The following is a 19,220-nucleotide window of genomic DNA, read 5'->3' as shown; positions in this document are numbered from 1 at the left end:
TTTATACTTTATATCTACATGTCCCTGTGTGTTGTGTTTTTTCTGACTCCAGGAAATGGAGAAGGAGAGGACTGACCTTTTGGAAGATGTGACCTATAACAAGAGAAAAATGAAGGAACTTGAGGACAACCTCTTGTACAGACTAACTAGCACACAGGTAAAAATATGTTTCAAACTTTAATTCGTGGATAGTTGGAGGACCGCTTTTCAAAACTTTACATGTAAATGCTGAAAAAATAAGAGTGACTTCTGTAGCAGAATGGGAACACTTAGTTTGTTTATTATTATTTGATCAGATTCAGATTTTGATTTATGATAACATTATAGGGTTAAAAGATTTTCATTTTGAAAACATCTGAAACAGCTATCCATATCTTTTGTTCCAAAAAAATGGTGTTCACAATAGTCAATTCCTTGAAACATGCATACCTTCAAGCTTTGTTTTCTTACGTGTTGGTTTTTTCTTTTTCTTTTTTTTTTAGGGTTCACTGGTGGATGATGAGAGCCTGATTCTCGTTCTCAACAACACGAAGCAAACAGCCGAGGAAGTCACTCAGAAGCTGCAGATTGCTGCTGAGACTGAGGTTCAGATAAATGCTGCTAGGGAGGAATACCGACCCGGTAGGCTCCGAGACACAATTTCTATTTCTTTCTTTCTTTCCTTCTTTCTTTCTTTCTTTCTTTTGACAGGCTGCAGTGTGTTTCTAGAGTCACAGGCAAGAATGTATAACATATATCTATATCTTTAGCTTTTTATTTCGACTCAGACTCTTAACAAATCATGTGCAAAAGTATTTTGTATTCACTTGCATTTTCTACTTTACAAACACAAATTTGAAGCTGACTTATTGTTATTTCTGAGATAGAAAAACACCAAGTAGAACCTAATGTTTTTACAGAAAAAGATTTGATAAGTTTATTTTACATTTGTTTTCACTCCAATGTAGTGTACATGCCCTCAATAGAATACAGTGCAACCAACAGAAATCACATAATTACTAACAGAAGTCCATGTTGTTGTGTGTAATATAATCTCAGTATAAATACAGCTGTTCTTGAAGAGTTTTCTTTGAAAACATCAGTGAACAAACAGCATAAAGAAAATCAAGTAAAGCGCATGTTTCAATTATTTATTGAGCATTTATTGGTCAGACAGTAGATAATTACAGATGTTGTATGTCGTTTCCTTTCTTTCTGATATTTTGTTCTCTTGTCTGCTTTCTGTGTGATTTTAGTGGCCACTAGGGGCAGCATCCTGTATTTCCTTATTACTGAGATGAGTATGGTAAATATCATGTACCAGACGTCTTTGAGGCAGTTCCTTGGACTTTTTGACCTTTCTCTTGCTAGGTGAGAAATATTGACACTTATGACATACACTGTTGCTGTATAATATAGCAACAGTACAAAGAAGCATATCAATACACTGTCAATAAAACCTTTTAGGCCAGATTGTTTAGAATATTAAGTCATCTATTTTAGCCACTTCACAATTGTTTATGTCGTGGAGTTCTCATCACAAATAACAATCACATTTGTCATATTCAAATTGTTTATACTTGGTACTAAATTTGCAATTTGTTTCATTTCAATACAATAAAAAAGCCCATAATATTCCCAAAGAGAAATAAGGTTAACCCATTGGCCAGAGATTTGAGAGCTTGAATATTTTACTCAGATATATGAAGGCTCACGGGTTGCATTGTGCATTAAGTTTGTACAGACTACAGGTCCGATTTAATTTTGAGAAAAAAAATGTTACTGTTTAGCAGTTAAACAATTAAGCACTGCACTGTAGCTTGGGGCTTAAATTAACGTTTATGTTGTAATTTTCTACTGGAACAGGTCCTCGAAAAGTCCCATCACCATCAAACGGATCGCGAGCATCATAGAGTTCATGACCTTTGAGGTGCACCACTACGCAGCACAGGGCCTGTACGAAGAGCATAAGTTCCTTTTTACTTTGCTGTTGACTTTGAAGATCGACATGCAAAGCAACAAAATCAAACATGAGGAGTTCCACACACTCATTAAAGGTACGATAACTTTTCGTCCAGCATTACTGTCATTCTATGTAGAGGTTCTCCTTAACTTTACCTCTGACCTGTGAGTTTCCTGATATTCATGAAGATCACTAATGTGTTTGTTCACTAAAGTTTTCAAACAAACCTCAGAAGTCTTTACTAACCAGATGTATTTTTATGTTGTTTAGTAATGAGTTCAGTTAATATGGAATTTAGTTGCAGTGGATTTTATTAAGGAAAGGGGGCCTCCTGGTTTTATTTTTATTTTTAAAATGTATTTAAAGTTTTGAAACACTAAACACTTTCTTCCACTAAACAATTCTGCAGTACTTTGTGTTTATCTATTTCATAAGATATGTGAAAAGGTGTTCAAATAGTTATGTAGCCTAATTGTTTTAAATTAAAATGTTAAAAACAACAAAAAAAATACGTAGAAAAGGAGCATAATGTCATTTTCTCACGTTTTAGAGAAGTTTTCTAGTATTAAGATATAAGTACTTGCAGCAGCTAACCGAATCTCTTACACGCAGCACTTTTCACTGCAGGAGTAAAAGTCCGTAGCGTTACCAGCAGATTCAGAACAGACTCTCTGCTACATGCATGCAGCTACACCATCTGTCAACTGTGACATGCTGACCAAAGTACTCTTGACATTTTTTGTAATTGTGTGTGCATTAATTGAAACGTAAAAAAAAAACAAAAAAAAACAAAACAAGGTATATTATATGCATTTTTGCTTTGTAAAATGTTGGTTAGACAAAACCCAACGTTATCCTGAAAGCACACATGTGTCCGCGTTGATGCGGACACGTATGTTTGTGCGTTTTTTGCATCGTACAGGCGGCGCCTCTCTGGACCTAAAAGCCTGCCCTCAGAAACCAGCCAAGTGGATCCTGGACATGACTTGGCTCAACCTCGTGGAGCTCAGCAAACTCTGGCAGTTCTCCGACATACTGGATCAGGTTCACATATTACACATCTCAATCAGTTTAGGCATGCGTCTTTAGCTGAGAAAGATTTACCCAAGTACTTTTATCTACCAAGTCTCCCTCAGCAAGGAAGTTTCATCTGTTCAACACACACACACACACACACACACACTCTGATGCGTTTGTGGTCTCTGGGTGCTTATTAAATATTTTTCACAGCTGCTCTTTGCTCTACTGAGCATGTCAATATCAGTCTCATCATGGCTCACTTCATCCTTTCTTTTACACATGGGCTCTCAGAGACTCATGATTGACTGTCACTCACACCCAAATGCACAAACCCTTGAGTGTAACTGACAGCCTGGTGGCTCCCATGGTGGGAAAAATCAACGTTGTGTGAAATGAGCTTAGTTTGGTTAAATTTTCAATCAATTACTTTTGGCTGGGCAGATGTACACGTACACGCGGGCGTGGTGTGTGTTTGGCTGACTGTGTATTTGCAAGTAATTCACATGAGCATTTTATTCTGCATGCCTGTTAATAGGGAGAGGTGCTGTTGAACTTTTTTAGTTTATTCAAATCAGTTTTTCAAGGAGGACATGGAAAACCCCCCCCAGAAGTTTAGAGTTTCAGCTGTGGGAAGGGCACACTGTCCTCATGCGTACGTTAGCTTCTCAGTCTTGTAAATAAATAATGAAGAAAGCTAATATTACTTGAAAATATGCTCATCGCATGAACAAACAGCAGATAAAGCATATTTTTGTTGTTTCAAAAATACAAAAAATGTGTTTTCTATTTCCAACTTTCTCATATGTAAATGAACAGTTAAAGAAAAAGATTATGATGATTATGTGTAGCATTATTTTTGCACGTTACCTTACCAAAGTAACAACATATTCACATCTAACAAAAACAGAGTAAACTTAAAGCTCCCTTCCTCTCAGGTTCATTAATTAATTTATCTCTGAGACTTCTGATTGCTGACATGAGCTTGCTTCAGGCACCCTGCTCCAGGGCAGCTGTGGCTATGGCGCAGTAGCTTACCACCACCAGCTTGTGACTGTGTGACTGAATGTAGCGTAAAGCGCTTTGGTGTCCCCTGGATTTGATGAACCTCTGTGCAAGTACAGGTCATTCAGGATTCAGTGTCTTATACTCGGTGTACGATGTACCTCAGCGCAATAGCCCGATGTCTACATTTCTTCCAGATAAGTCGTAACGAGAAGCAGTGGAAGTCGTGGTTTGATAAGGAAGCCCCAGAGGAGGAGGTGGTTCCCAACTCCTATGATCAGTCTCTCGACTGCTTTAGGCGGCTGCTCCTGATACGGTGCTGGTGTCCCGACAGGACCATCGCACAGGTAAGGAAAACACATTTTTGTATTCTTAGAAAAATTATATAGAGTTCAGTCGAAAACTGGGCGTAAAGTCAGCCTATTAATAATTATAGTATGAAATAAATAGAAAGCCAGAGAAAGTGATGAAGAGACTGGAAGTTACTATTCGGTATGAGTCCCACCCATATCCACCACCATTCATACACCAGGTTATTGAGTAAAATATTTTTTCAGAAAAAAATAGTCTGTTCAGTAGGTTTTTTTTTAAAAAAAATAAACCGTTGACTAAAAAAGTAAGAAGTTCTGCAAAAAATTAAACCAAAAACCCTCCACATATTTTCCCTAATATTAACCCTGGATAGAAAATATATTTCCTTTTACTTTTTGTAGGAGTTCAACAACCTTTTGCATTTTTTGCATTTCGAACCAGTAAATAAACATCAACTTTTCACCATTTGATTCCTCCTCCTCTTTCTTAGGCTCGTAAATACATAACTAATGCAATGGGGGAGAAGTACACCGAAGGGGTGATTCTTGACCTGGAGAAGATGTGGGAGGAATCAGATCCACGCACACCGCTTATCTGCTTCCTTTCAATGGGATCAGACCCTACTGACTCCATCACCGCACTGGGGAAGAAGCTCAAGATTGAGACCAGATACGTGTCTATGGGACAAGGACAAGAGGTCCATGCTCGGAAGCTCCTGCAGCAGACCATGGCTAATGTGAGTCGAGGCTCTGAGGTGGCTCCTTTTCTACTGTAGCAGCAGCAGCTGGAACTGTAGTTAATTTTCCAATCAGCCTGGAAATGTTCTGAATTTCAATTAAGCAATTTACAAGTCCAGATAGATGTGGAAAAGACGACAGCGAGGAGAAATATCAGTATTTTAGATCTTATTACCTGTTCCATTCTGTTAAAGTTGCATCCATCTATTCCCCTGTGCATCCACTCCCTTCAAAACTGTAAACTCACTATGAACACTACAGTTATAGTTTAAAAATGGGCAAAAATGGATTGAACGCTGAATTCTTGAAATGTTATCCCCGACCCGTCACAGTGTTTGATGGCCACCGGTTGTTGCGATTGTTCACAGGGCGGGTGGGCCTTGCTCCAGAACTGTCATCTGGGTCTAGACTTCATGGATGAACTAATGGACACGGTGACGGAAACAGACTTTGTCAACGACAGCTTTCGCCTTTGGATGACCACAGAGGCTCACAAGCACTTCCCCATCACTCTCCTTCAGATGTCTGTCAAGTTCACCAACGAACCACCGCAGGGCCTGAAGGCGGGGCTTAAGAGGACCTATGGAGGTGGGCTTCAGTGTAGTTTAACTTGCAGTAAAAAAGTCATTTAAATTGATTTGGGGAAATTAGAGGACAAACTGTATGGAATCAAGCTACACAAAGCCTTGTACTTGCAAACACAGGCAATCAAAAATATATGTATTTTCAAATAGAGAAACTGCCAATAGGGGTATGAGGTGATTGAAACTCAAAAGTGTCTTATTATTCTTTATAAAGATCTGAGTAGTGGGTGGATGCATGCATATAGAGAGATCCAGACTCTTACTGTGTCCTAGGGGAAGGACAACAGATGAAGAGATGGAAATTCACAACAAACATGTGCTTGTTGCTTAATTCAGAGACTTTACACCCCGGTGCCACAAGCATTGGGGGGAAGCTTTATGAGACCTTGCGCGAACTGAACTTTGTGTTTTTATTCAAAACCTAGAAGGGTAAAACGAATACTTAATATGCACAAGAGAGCTGCCTGTTCCTAGTTCATATTGAAAAGGATGAAGGGCAACTAAGAATCTATGTGTGCTTGTCTTTAGCTCCTACATCCTGCAAGAGACCAAGTCTGTTTCATTTGTAAATTCACAAAAGTGCATTTGACACATATTTTGATCCCAAAATAATACCGTGTTTCCCTGATAGTAAGACACCCCCGATTGTAAGACGTATCGGGGGTTTTAGGGGGGTCGGCTAATATAAGCCATACCCCGAAAGTAAGACATACGTCTTACTTTTCGGGGAAACACCTCTCATCAGCTGCACGCCGCCTCCTGCCCACGTCCGCACCGTCCCCCTCTCCATACGTCACCGCGCCGTCAGGTTGTTAATAAATGTTAATTTTATGGTTAAAACAAAAAATTCAACAATTTTTTTTCCAATATAAGACATACCCCGAAAGTAAGACATAGTGGGGCTTTTGGGGATAAAAAGAAAGTACCCAGCATATTTTGGAACTGGGTGTTGACGAATTGATACCCGTGTCCCTTAACAGGAATAAACCAGGACCTTTTGGATGTCAGCAACATGGTGCAGTGGAAGCCAATGCTGTACGCTGTGGCGTTTCTCCACAGTACCGTTCAAGAGCGGAGGAAGTTTGGCCCTCTAGGATGGAACATCCCCTACGAGTTCAACCAAGCTGACTTTAACGCCACTGTCCAGTTTGTTCAAAACCACCTGGATGACGTGGACATCAAAAAGGTCAGTGGAGGTTATGTAAGGTGAACATGAGGATTTGCACACATGACCAGCAGATATAGAAAGTAAACCGCAAAGCCTCTAATCAAAAGATGCATTTTTGTGATTAGTGTTTCTTAGCTGAGAAGTGCGTTATTTCACTCGTACTTAGGAAGTGGAAGCTTCTAATTGCATGAATAGTCAAAGGAAATGCTTTGACTACACTTTATCTTAACCTTCACATATTTCATTCTGCAGCAGATATCAAAGGTCGTCTTCCGTGTTTAATGCTGTTTTAGTGACTCAAAACAATATTATGATAAATTACTTCAAACACGTTTCCACTTTGTACCGTGATCTATGCTGCATGCTTAAAAAAATCTAAATCTGTAAGGAAACAACGTGTAAACAACTCAAACAAAGCTCCAGCTTAAAGGTGTGGAAATGTATCCACTTGAACTGAAACTTTGTTGAAAAACCCTTCGATTCAATTTTAGCATTTTTTTTTTTCCTCAAGCCCACACCTCCCATCAGGTATAGTAAATCTAAATTAACCTGAAATACAGGTCAGCTTTTCTAGCGGGATTTTCTTGAAGTTAGCCATTTTATTTATCTGAAACCATAATTTGCAGAAAGATTACTCCCGAGCTTCACACTGAAAGAAATCCCCAACATCCATGCAAGTAAAAATGGGAGTTTAACCCAAATCGACAAAGGTTAAAGCTTCACAGTGATTTACCCAGAAACTAGAACTACATCTACTTCTGACTGTCTTGGAAAAACCTTCATAAGGCCGATCTTGGCAAATGATACCAAGATGCGGGATACTGATAGACTTGCCAAAACTGACTTTATTACATTTGTTTCTCAGTCTTACTTTGAAATGTATGTTACATCTTCTCAGGGCGTATCATGGAGCACAGTACAGTACATGATCGGCGAGATCCAATACGGCGGCCGAGTGACTGACGACTTCGACAAGCGCCTCCTAAACACCTTTGCCAGGGTTTGGTTCAGTGAGGAAATGTTTGGACCCACCTTTAACTTCTACAAGGGATACAACATCCCAAAATGCTCCAATGTTGACCAGTATCTCAGTTACATCCAGGTAATGCTGAAAAAAAAAATGCAGAAGATGGTGGTGTGAGACTAAAAACATTTCTACAAAATGTCATTTTCAGTCTGCGATAGCAGCCACATTGTGGACGATTGTGTTCTTCTCCCTTTTCTGATATAACCACTCAAGTGGATTATGTCACATTAAATAACTGTGTAATTTTATGCACATTTGACACAATGCGTGTCTTTGTGTGTCACAGAGCAGCTTTAAAGCTTATTTTATTCAACCTAGCTTCATTGTCATAGATGCTGAAGAATGAAAGGCTCTGAAATGCTCTACTGTGTTCTCTCTCATGCACTCATAAACACAACCGTGGAGAAACCATATAGATACGACATCTAAAAACCCAAACTTAATTCCAACTTTTCTGGCATAAGAGCATTACCACTAAATTCAAGATGCAAACAGAAGGGAATTACCATTTGCATTGTAATTCCTACATTTTACCCTAATTTAAATGCCTGGAATTGTATGTAAATCAGTTGTTGCACCGTTAGACAAAGCTTGCAGGTCAGCCCCTGGTTTTCCCCCGAGATTTATTTTAGGTGTCTGAATGAAAGCTGAATCAGCGAGGACACCTCTTTAAATCATTAAGTTATTTGTCGTATGAGGCCAGCTGGAAAATTGGTATTGATTGCTCCTGTCAGACAGAACAGAGTCAGTACATCCCTTCAGGTTGGTGAAGAAAAGCATCATACTGTCACGTATTATAATAAGGAAAGCAGTGGAGAAGGAAAACAAAAAGGCGGTAAAGATGCAACAAAGTTTGTAGGATCTTGGTTAATCTGAGACTAATTTCCGGGTAGAAGAACGACAGGAGTCGCAGAGTGCCAGCCTGTAGAATGCATGTTTTTTTTTGTTTGTTTTTTTGTTGTATAACCACAGAGCCGCAGATTGGTTAGGCGCCAACTGAACACATTTGACTGTTTATAGGAAGCTGGGGGGAGAGATCCTGTCACTTCAACAGCATTTCTCCCAAGATGGTCAGAGACACTCACCATTTTGCAGGAGGGATAGCGTGACTGACCCATGTGTTTTACTGTCTGAATCCTCACCGGAGGGGGACAGAAAACAGCTTGTGACACTATGTGTAGCTGAGATCATGCTCAGTGTCTGCAGCTTGTTGTGTGTGTGAACCTCGGGATAAAAAGATGGGGAGGAGAAATCCCCCTACACCCCCCCCTAAAAAAAAAAAAAACACAAAAAGAAAACAAAACAAAATAGTGAAATTGTTCTGCGTCGACAGGTGCAGTATGTATCGGCAGAGACACTGACTCTGGGTTCCTCACTCGATAGGATACTCGAATGCTGTCTATTAAATCTTAAAGGAAAAAAAAAACAAACAAAAAAAAATTAAGGGAATTTAGTTACTTAATCAAATTCCATTCCTGTATTTCAGGGTCTTCCAGCCTACGACACGCCTCAGGTGTTTGGGCTCCACCCGAACGCAGACATAACCTTTCAGAGCAAACAGGCGAAGGATGTGCTGGACGCCATCCTCAGCATTCAGCCAAAAGACAGCTCATCGGGAGGAGGGGAGACCAGAGAGGCGGCCGTGTCCAGACTGGCTGACGACATGCTGGAGAAACTGCCTCCCGACTATGTACCTTTTGAAGTATGTTTGTGTGCTCTGCGAAACGGCCCCAGGCAAATGATTGAGGTTAGGCATGGTTGTTCACAGTTCCTCTCACCACGCAAGCCGGGCTGAGTGTCTCTCGTGGTGCCAGGCAGGGGCAGGGGAGGGATAGTGTGAATGCGGCTGGATCCCAGCTTTATTTTGAGGTTCCTCTCCTTTTCTGTCATGAAAAGGTGAGGAGAGATTATGACTCCGAAGCGAGGTGCAAAGCTTCGCTGTCGCTTACCAACACGTCGTGTCTCTCGCACTTTCAGGATCTTGCTTACACGAGGAAGAGTTACACAAGGAGGAAAAAATAAAATACTGAGCCAGTCTGGTGTTGACAAACTGAAGAAATATCATGTTTTTTTTGGGTTTTTTTAATTGAAGGAGATAAACGTGTAAAGTTCAGAGAGATGCAGAAGTGTTAAGAGAAATGTCTATCTGTGAGAGCAGATTTTAATGGAAATCACAAATTGCCAAAAATTATTTTGTTTTCCTGCTTTTTTATATATATATATCTGTTCGATGCAGTCACTTGCAAAAGCTTTCATACGCCTTGAAAACTCCTAATGGTATCTCATTACAACCAAAAGTTCAATACATTTTATTGGATTTTATGCAAGACTGAACTTTGAAGTGGAAGGAAAATTGTATAGGTTTTAACATTAACAAGTAAAAGTCGGAAAAGTATAGTGTGTATTTATATCCAGCCCTTCTGAATCAGTTGTTTAGGAGATCCACCTTTCTCTGCATTTACAGTCGCAAGTTATTTTCATGGCATATCTACCAACCTTACGCATCTGAACTCCAATTAATAATCTGTAGCGCATCTGTGAAGATCAAATCTTAAAGGCCTGTCATGGATTTTAAGCTAAGATTACGTGTGAACTTTTTTGTCATTCTTCTTGTTTTGTCTTTGACTCTCAATTTAAATCAGGTGAGAGAGCATCTTCAGAAAATGGGTCCCTTTCAGCCCATGAACATCTTCCTCCGCCAGGAGATCGATCGAATGCAACGGGTCATAGCTCTGGTCCAGCACACTCTGGTGGACCTCAAGCTGGCCATCGACGGCACCATCATCATGAGCGAGAACCTGCGGGACGCCCTGGACTGCATGTATGACGCTCGCATTCCTGCACGCTGGATGAAGGTCTGCTACCCTCCTCCCCCCACAAGGATTTTATGTTTCTTTGTTTTCAATGTCACAACCAAACTGAATGTGAAAGAAAACGGATTAAAATATCGCAGAATGATGAGGTAACAAGTGAAATGCTCAATATGAAAAGCCGCCATAAGGTGGAGTAACAGATGCAACGTCGTCATCCATATGTGGCAGTAACTTCCTGTTATAACTCAAGTCACTTTTTCCATTCGAAGTTGGTTTTACAATGACTTAGTTTAAAGAACAACAAAAATCTATTGGGATTTATTCATGTTTTGTTTTAGAAAAACTTGTAGGTTCTCTCACTCTAAAAACATTGTGACCATATTTTCTGAAAACATTGGGTACTGTATAAAAAGAGCAGCAAGTCAGGTTTATTTGCATAGCACATTCAGCAACAAACCAGTTCATCTCATCAGTCCTGCTCTTTCTGCTTCCAACTCATGATTAAACCACTTCCTTGTTTGTGTTTTCTTTAACTTACTTACACATTAACTTCTATAATGAATGTAAATAAAGAAAAAGAAGAACTAAACACTCAGAGAATCGACACAGGTTTGACCTGTATGTATTTAATTTACAAATGATTAAGTTGAATTCAACTTATGCTCCTTCTATTGGTTATTGATGCTTTGAAAATAGAGTATTTTAAGCTTCAGTTCCTGCTCACCTAATCCACCCGGTTTAGGTTTTCAATACATCACCGGAATATGTTGATTATGTTGTTGCCCGTGTTTGTTTTCCTTGCAGGCTTCATGGGCCTCCAGCACCCTGGGGTTCTGGTTCACGGAGCTGCTTGAGCGGAACCGCCAGTTTCAGGCTTGGATCTTTGAGGGCCGGCCCAAATGCTTCTGGATGACGGGCTTCTTCAACCCGCAGGGCTTCCTGACAGCGATGAGACAGGTACACATGGCACCAGGCAGAACCACCTATTTACCCTCTGCCGGGGAGGAGACCAGATGGCGCACAGAGGGAGAGGCGGGCACACGTTCGCAGTGACACACACGAGTAAACATATGCGCAGCTACACACACACAAACACTGATAAGCAAGTATGAACTCCAATTTGTCTTAATGTGTGGCAAATGAATGCAGCAGAGAAATAATTTCAATGGTTAACTCTACTTGAACCGCATTAAAACTCCTGCCTCCTGTTGTTATGGGATTAGTGTCTTTTTTTTGTTGTTTTTTCCCCAATATGGTTCATCAGTTTTACAATTCTTCATGCAAGATTCAGATTAGAAATTGTATTTCAGCACAGCATGAAAAAACAACAAAAAAGACTAAATACAGACCAATGAAAAATACAGAATGAGACCATTACTCCTGGCAGCAAAAATGTTTTATCTTTCAAAAATAAAATGATTTTAGTCTAATCTGCAGTTGATTTTAGTATGTTTCTGAAAGAACAGACATATTAGACATTGGTTTTCGACTAAGCTTCTTTTCCTGTTCTCAGTTTGTTGTAACAGTTTCAAGTCTCAGACATTTGTCAGACATAAAATAACTTTTTCTTGCGAAAAATGTAGGAATACAAATTGAGATTTACTAAAATCTTATTTTGGATTTCTGCTACATTACATTTAGTAATTTACAATTACTAAATTTAATCGTAGATACATTAAAAAAAAAGTGAGACTGCAAACTCTTCTTTGCATTTATAAATCCTGCTATTTATCGCCATGATTTTTAGAGAAGGTGGCTGAGTTTACCAACGGCTGCTCTGGAAGAAAACAGCATTCCTGATCAATTTATTTCAGGTTCCCATGGAGCTCTTTTAACAAAAACAGCTCTTCTCTGTGTGACAAATGACATGCTGACGGAAACTGATGCAACTCGTAAGTTCACTCATCTCCAGCAGTTCCCTGAGGTCCTGTGACCAAAGCCTGCTGGGTGTGCCACGTACAGGGCTGAAAACTAAAGGTGACAGGGCTCTTGCATCAAAAGACCTTGAACTCCCTTACAGCAAACTTGAGATATATGGACTGTGAACTTATGTTTTTTTGTTTTGTTTTGTTTTTGTTTTTTTAAATGCAGCTCTAAAATATGAAAAGATCTAATCATTCATTTTCTCTTGCTTACTGTAAATACATGCTAATGTGTGCTATAATCAGAGCTAATGATGACCTAACAGTGTCAGTTGCCTTGCTGAATATCGTGCTCAATAATTAAACCTGAGCACCAAAGGCAGAGCAAGGGCCAATTGAACATTTGATTCTTTTTGACAGATGAGAGACAGAGTTCATATGGATCATGTATTAAGACCATTATGGACTTCCTCTTGTCTTCAGTCAGAGGCCTTGTCTACTTTGCTGTAATACAGACTGCTGCAGGAGCTCCTTCCTGCCTACAGTCCACGCTATCAACTACAACTCTTTGAAGAACCTTGAATTAATGAGTTACATTTAATTTCTCTTTAGGGTCAAAAAGTACTTTTGAAATGAGATTGACTTTAGAGGATGCAACGTGCTACGTACATCATTATCCAGCTCAAAACCTGATTTATGTTGGATACATGGAGTTTATCGATTCCCTTAAAAGAACAACTACACATTTCACTGCATAGGATAGTCTGAATGCTAATATATCTGGGAGTTCTGGCCAGAATAAGCAACAATTAGCAGTTATATGGAAAAGCTTCAACCTTCATGTCTAGTTCTGGGCAAATAATTGTATGTTGAACACAGAGACATTCAGCTGACAAAATCAAATGATTTCTATTATGTCAAGTTTCACCTGCACGTTTATGAACTAAAACTCAGAACTTTCAGTTGTGCTTCGAGAGCCGACATCGATTTATTTTTGCTCTTTACGGGTTGCAGTGGGAGGAAGTTGGGGTCATTTCGTATTTGTGTCAGGTTTCTGTGTCTGACTTTTGGTTTATTTTTCCTTCTGCGCCAAAGAAAATCCCCAGCTCTTCAGAGACGGGAGTCATTGATGATGGAGCTGTCTGCATTTTTACTGGGAGCAGATTTGTAGAACTAATGTGAACTCTTGAAAACAGCCACCTTTTCTGGCTTCTAGTTGATCAATTGGAGCTCTGAAAAAACACAAACTACATGAAAAGGCTGATCAGTTTGTGTACAATACGTGGTGAAAGTCGCAAAAATATTTTTCTTGTCTTTTTTTTTTTTTCATTTCTTCCAAGATTACAGTGATTCCAACATACTCTATTTTTATATCCTACTTTCAAAGCTTTACTGCTGTCCTTCCATCTGATTTGAATCAGTGCTGTAGCTGGAACATTATGACCTTAACCGGCAGATTTGTTTCTTCGCGCGCTCCCAGGAGATCACTCGCGCCAACAAAGGCTGGGCCCTGGACCGCATGGCGCTGTGCAACGAGGTAACCAAGTGGATGAAGGATGACATCACCCAGCCACCGGCGGAGGGAGTGTACGTTTACGGCCTCTACCTGGAGGGGGCCGGCTGGGACCGCCGTGGCTGCAAGCTTGTCGACTCCAAGCCCAAAGTCCTCTTTGAGGCGATGCCTGTGATCAGGATGTACGCCGAGAATAACGGTGAGGCTTCCAGGTCGGGTTTGGGAGGGGAAGGGGGTCCAGAATTGATGCACAAGCCTTAATCCTGCCCTACCGTAAGAGGATCTTGAATTCTCTTCATGGTGTTCATCCCACACAGTCACTGGATACATGCAGCATTTAAATGTCAAGCAGACTTAATGTTGTTTATGATGTCAGGGAACACATTTTCAGCAAGTTTGTGCCACAGTATTTGCTCAAGATAAAGCCAGAGTGCAGCAACATCTTACAGTGACTGAAAGATGATTAACGCGGCTCATTCAGTCGTCCGCTGGTAAACTTTTTGCTCCTGGGCTTTTACACTGACATCATGCTGACTGTATGCAGTGCAGGAGGGACTGTAAACCCATCGTTACAATGACTTGAAATGTTCCCAGCAAGCTTACAAACTGAGGAGAAAATTAAGTCATTAATTTGGGAACATTTACCCATTTTCCAAATAGCACAAAATCAGTCTCAACATGATTGTCTTATAGCACTGCCATCATTTTGTTATTTTGTGATTTAGCTGATATATATATATATATATATATATATATATAAGTGGTATTTGATTTGATTTAGATCTGAAATTTGACTTTAACAACTAATAGTCAAATAGATAAGTATGCTTTCATCTAAACATTTAACCGTAGCCTTGGTTACAGTGGCTTTAGGATTGCTGTGTTGTTGGAAGGTGAATCTCCACTCTAGTTTCCAATCTTCAGCTTTTTAAGGTTCTCCTAACGATCCCCTATCATTTCAACTCCACGGCATGACTCCGTCATGCTCATGTTGCACCATGGCAATTGTATGCTGAGCGTGATACTGTATACAGTGGTTGTTTTTCTTCAGCTTTGCATGTAGGTCAGGTTCTATTTTGGGCTCTGCTGGCCAGAGAACCTTTTCCTCCAGATGCTTGCTGTGTTTCCTACATGGCTTATGGGGAAGGGCAGAGGACTTCTCATGGCTTTCTTTTAGCCCTCTTCTTTTCAGTCTTCCGAAAAAGGCCAGATTTGCGGAATGCCCATTTAACTGTTGTCCTGGTAACAGATTCTCCCACCTGGGATGTGGATGTCTGAATTACTATGGGGCCCTAGGCTGTCTCTCTGATTAATGCTGGTTTTAACTACTCTGTCAGTTTTGTGGATGTCCAAGACTCCACATATTTTTCCTTGACCTGTCTTGTGTGTACTTCTGTCTTTGTGAAACAATTTTTTTGTAAATTTTCTTGCCAGTATATAAAAATACAACTTGTGTGCCAAGGAGCATCGGGATTAAAACAATACTCTACATCAACATTCATGAAGGTGTTTTACCTAAAAATGTTAAGCCGTTTTGAAGCTTTTCCATTTTGCTGAACTGGATCAGCTTCTTCAGTCTGTAGCTGCTTAAGAAAGAGTTGATGAGGGACACTCAAGCAACATCTAGCAGTTTATTATGTTATGATAAATAAGTAATGAAGCGCAAACCTGCAGCCCCCCCAAAAAAAACTGTAAACAAACTGCTGCTGAAAAAGGAACTAACTATGTTGTCCTAATTTGAGTAATTTTGTTGATTGGTTTTCATAAAAACAGATGTGCTGTCAAACACAGCTGGATGTCTCTGGTGCAACACACCGGTGCTCATATTTCAGAAACTTCCACTTAAAAGATCTTTAATTAAGAGAGATCATTTTACCAGCTGCTGCTCTCTTTACAGAAAACTGTTGAATTACAAGTTTGTTTGTTTGTTTGTTTTTTTTCCTTTCTGCTCTGTGGTGCAGGTGTGAAGGATTCGCGCCTCTATTCCTGTCCAATTTACAAGAAGCCGGTAAGGACAGACATGAATTACATCTCCACTGTGGACCTGAAAACTTCCCTGCATCCAGAACACTGGATCCTCAGGGGCGTGGCTCTGCTCTGTGATGTTAAATGATTTCTTTACGTAAACACACAACATATCGACTTCATAACACCAGTCACCTATAGAAACAGGACCTTGTGTCTCAATAGGATTAACCGTAAATAATCAAGTGTAAAGTTTTTAGCCATGCAGTAGAAAAATGTTCTTCTAAAGACCCTTTTAAGTTTGATTTTCTATTTAGAGATACATCATGTTGATGGGAATTTTGTAGTAAGATAAATTTAATATTAAAGATTTTTGAAAAAAAAAAATTACATCAGGTCCTGATAGTTGTCCCATTTTAAACGACTCAGAATTGTTTAATGCAGTAAGTATGTAGAGTTTAGATACCACTTTCAAATAAAGCCGTGCGTGCATTAAACACAAACACGTTTACCTGCATTCAATGTTTTCATAAAGTGAAAGGAGGCAGTGTAGGCTACAACTTTGGTGTCTGAGGATAAGATGTGAACATGAGCTGATAAATAGTCTGATTTTAAGATGTGTTTTGTCTTTATGAGCTCAGTAACGGTGATACAACTTATCACATAATTTCTGTTCATGTCAATAGATGGGTGGGGGGAAGGTTATCTTCAATGTGCCTACTTTTACTGTCTCTATTTCAGATTGTATTGATGTTGTGAAATGAGCTCGAGATTTAAAAAAAAAAAAAAGCTTTACAGAAAGATTTAGTTCCGACCCTGATGAGTCTAGACTCATCGGGTCAAGTGTTCACCGCATTCAAAAGGTAGACCAGGAAGTTTTTTTTATGTTGACGTCACCAGCTGGTGCAGCCTGCTTCGAGAAAACAAGACGCATCAGTGCAGGATGCTGGGATTATTTACACTGTCCCGCCATTAGATGTAAGAGCAGCACAATCCTGTCAAGGATCTAAGAAGGCTACATGTGTTTAAGAGCTTAGATGAACTAAATTACATAGAAACTTTATTGAAGTTTTTACAAAAAAAATAACAATAGCATCATCCAAAAACAAACAAAAAAAAAAAAACTTTTTTTGAGGAATATTTTGTATCTTTTCTTACAAAACAACCGTACACACTAAACCTATCATGTACATAAATCAGGCTTTATCTACTCAAAACTAAAATATTTACACTGAAATAATTAGAATTTTTTTCTGAAATTCTTTGAGTTTGTTTGGCTCAGGTCTATGCAACAGAGGCCAGGAGCATGAAAGTGTATTAAAACCGAAAAGCACTGTTAACTTCCACAACTCCTGTTTGGTTTCAAAAGGTACATTCTGCCCATTCTTCCCCATTATTCCCTTCGAAAACCGGCACGCGTCGATCAGCATCCCGACCACATTAACCTGAACGTTTAACGGTGACAGCAAAATATCACATTTTTTTGGCAGATTTATATGGTCAGTCTTAGAAAAATTCTGCATGCTTTTTAGTTCTCAGTTTGAATCGTGATCTACATTCTGGATGGGGAAACATGTACAACTGTCTCACAAACTGTTATGCGTCTGGCCTCAAACTCCCCCGCTTCCAGCAGGAGTTGACAAATAACACTTCTGATAATACAGACAAGATGATTAGTGTGTAGGACTATTTCAGAATATTCTGGAGTGTCTGTAGGATACATCCAAGACTTTGTGGTTTTAACAGGTTTCAGAAGTATCCATTGTAAACCGTGTTGCCTTCTTCTGTTTAAAGACAAGCCTCATCCTTGAAGTGGACTTCTGCTGCTTCTTCTTTTTAATGCTTGATTTGTAGCATTTCAAAATACTTCTAAGAGGAGCAAAAATTTACATTCATAACACCAGCGACAAGCCGGTGTTTGTGGTGCCGTCAGTCCTTTAAAAATTCCGCTGATGCATTTTCCGTGAAAGTGCTTTGGAGTTTTCCAAACATGTTATTCTGCAACCCCCCGAGTGTCCCGTTCCCTGAAAAAAGTGAGACTTGCTGTGGTGCGGCTGGCATCAATGCAGGGGGTTTCTGTGGGTGTCCAGTGATTGCGACAAGCGCCACAGAGCTACGCAATTACTGGTTCGGAACGTCTGAAACTTTTCTTTTTCATCAAGCCTGAATGCTTTTCAGCTGTGACATTCAAATTGCATCATAATCGTAGCGTTTCCCACCTAATTGCTGTCCAACAAACGCCCTCTGTTACGGAAAGGACTAAATGAATACTAGATCTGTGGCATAGTTATTTTGCGAAGTGATAGTAAAATCTGTTTTTCCTTCTTTGTCAGTCAGATTTCTTCCTGAGTCGCACTTGTTTTTATTACCGAAGCTCTTCGAAGATAGTTCCTTGGCCCCCGATCAAAGACCTTTGGTTGTACCTGCATCGATGCAGATGCTCTGATTCAGTCTTACGGCATGATGTTCCCTTGGGACAGTGAGCGCGTCATCTCTGTGTGCACAAAGAAGGTTTTGAGCTCTCCTTTGCCTTTGACATTGATGATCCCTCTGCAAGAGCACGTGTAGCCCAGATTGTGAAGGATGCGACTTGTCTCCTCCGTCACCTAGAGGGAGAAACGCATGAGTCAAGGCTGCTTTGCTCATTTTACATGACTGGATCGCATTCCTCCGGAAGCGTCAGGGTCTGCCTCTTTTTGAGTTTTGTGAAAAATACATTTGCATGGCACTTCTTCTGTTGTGGTTTCAAAGACCAGATTGGGATCATTTATTGTACAAATATGTATATACATATATCTGCATATTATGCTTAAGTCAATTGCAAACATTATTGGTTTCATATTTACATTTCTTGTTAGAGGGAAGAGAGAAGAGATCACAGTGTATTTCACAACTTATTCATAAAACTACATGTCTACGCAGCAAAAATGTGCAATAAGAGAGCAATGAAATGTCCGTGTTAAAAAAACCCCCAAAAAACAGCAGGTTATGGCACAATAAAGACCACGAAGTACTCATAAACAAAAATAAGAAATGTTTTCTGCAGGTACTGAAATGAGGTAACATTGTTAAAATGAAAGGGGGGAAGATCACCTGGAAAGTTCACAGCATTTCTTTTTAATATCCCTTATCTGTAAATATCAGCAGCCATTTGCCAGAAGAAAATCAGGAGGACTGCAGTTGTGCTGCGCTGCACTGCACAACAGATGGCTATACTGAATGTGTGCAAGCTGGGGAGTATAATACAGCTCTCCGAAGACTAAACGGTGGCAACA

At 39.8% G+C, this 19,220-nt stretch overlaps 2 protein-coding genes across 2 annotated transcripts in view; one reads left to right on the top strand and one right to left on the bottom strand.

Annotated features, from left to right (window-relative positions):
* The window catches only part of dnah5 (dynein, axonemal, heavy chain 5), a 93,308-nt gene extending 75,573 nt beyond the window's left edge, over positions 1-17,735 (top strand). Inside the window, exons 74-88 of the mRNA XM_015035576.1 lie at positions 53-157; positions 483-621; positions 1,236-1,350; positions 1,846-2,036; positions 2,865-2,986; positions 4,162-4,311; positions 4,767-5,012; positions 5,382-5,601; positions 6,578-6,783; positions 7,664-7,867; positions 9,279-9,494; positions 10,435-10,647; positions 11,410-11,562; positions 13,948-14,179; positions 15,942-17,735. Coding sequence (XP_014891062.1) covers positions 53-157; positions 483-621; positions 1,236-1,350; positions 1,846-2,036; positions 2,865-2,986; positions 4,162-4,311; positions 4,767-5,012; positions 5,382-5,601; positions 6,578-6,783; positions 7,664-7,867; positions 9,279-9,494; positions 10,435-10,647; positions 11,410-11,562; positions 13,948-14,179; positions 15,942-16,093 — 2,664 coding nt within the window. The 3' untranslated portion in view covers positions 16,094-17,735. The remainder of the gene's footprint in view (positions 1-52; positions 158-482; positions 622-1,235; positions 1,351-1,845; positions 2,037-2,864; positions 2,987-4,161; positions 4,312-4,766; positions 5,013-5,381; positions 5,602-6,577; positions 6,784-7,663; positions 7,868-9,278; positions 9,495-10,434; positions 10,648-11,409; positions 11,563-13,947; positions 14,180-15,941) is intronic.
* Positions 17,079-19,220, bottom strand: part of LOC106949352 (adenylate cyclase type 2-like) — a 29,331-nt gene continuing 27,189 nt past the window's right edge. Inside the window, exon 22 of the mRNA XM_015035541.1 lies at positions 17,079-18,551. Coding sequence (XP_014891027.1) covers positions 18,399-18,551 — 153 coding nt within the window. The 3' untranslated portion in view covers positions 17,079-18,398. The remainder of the gene's footprint in view (positions 18,552-19,220) is intronic.

The sequence above is a fragment of the Poecilia latipinna genome, unplaced genomic scaffold (assembly GCF_001443285.1).
Source record: "Poecilia latipinna isolate Pla-1442-1.1 unplaced genomic scaffold, P_latipinna-1.0 Scaffold21, whole genome shotgun sequence".
Classification (NCBI taxonomy): domain Eukaryota; kingdom Metazoa; phylum Chordata; class Actinopteri; order Cyprinodontiformes; family Poeciliidae; genus Poecilia; species Poecilia latipinna.
The sequence above is the reverse complement of the archived record's forward strand: the minus strand, read 5'-3'. Positions and strand labels throughout refer to the sequence as shown.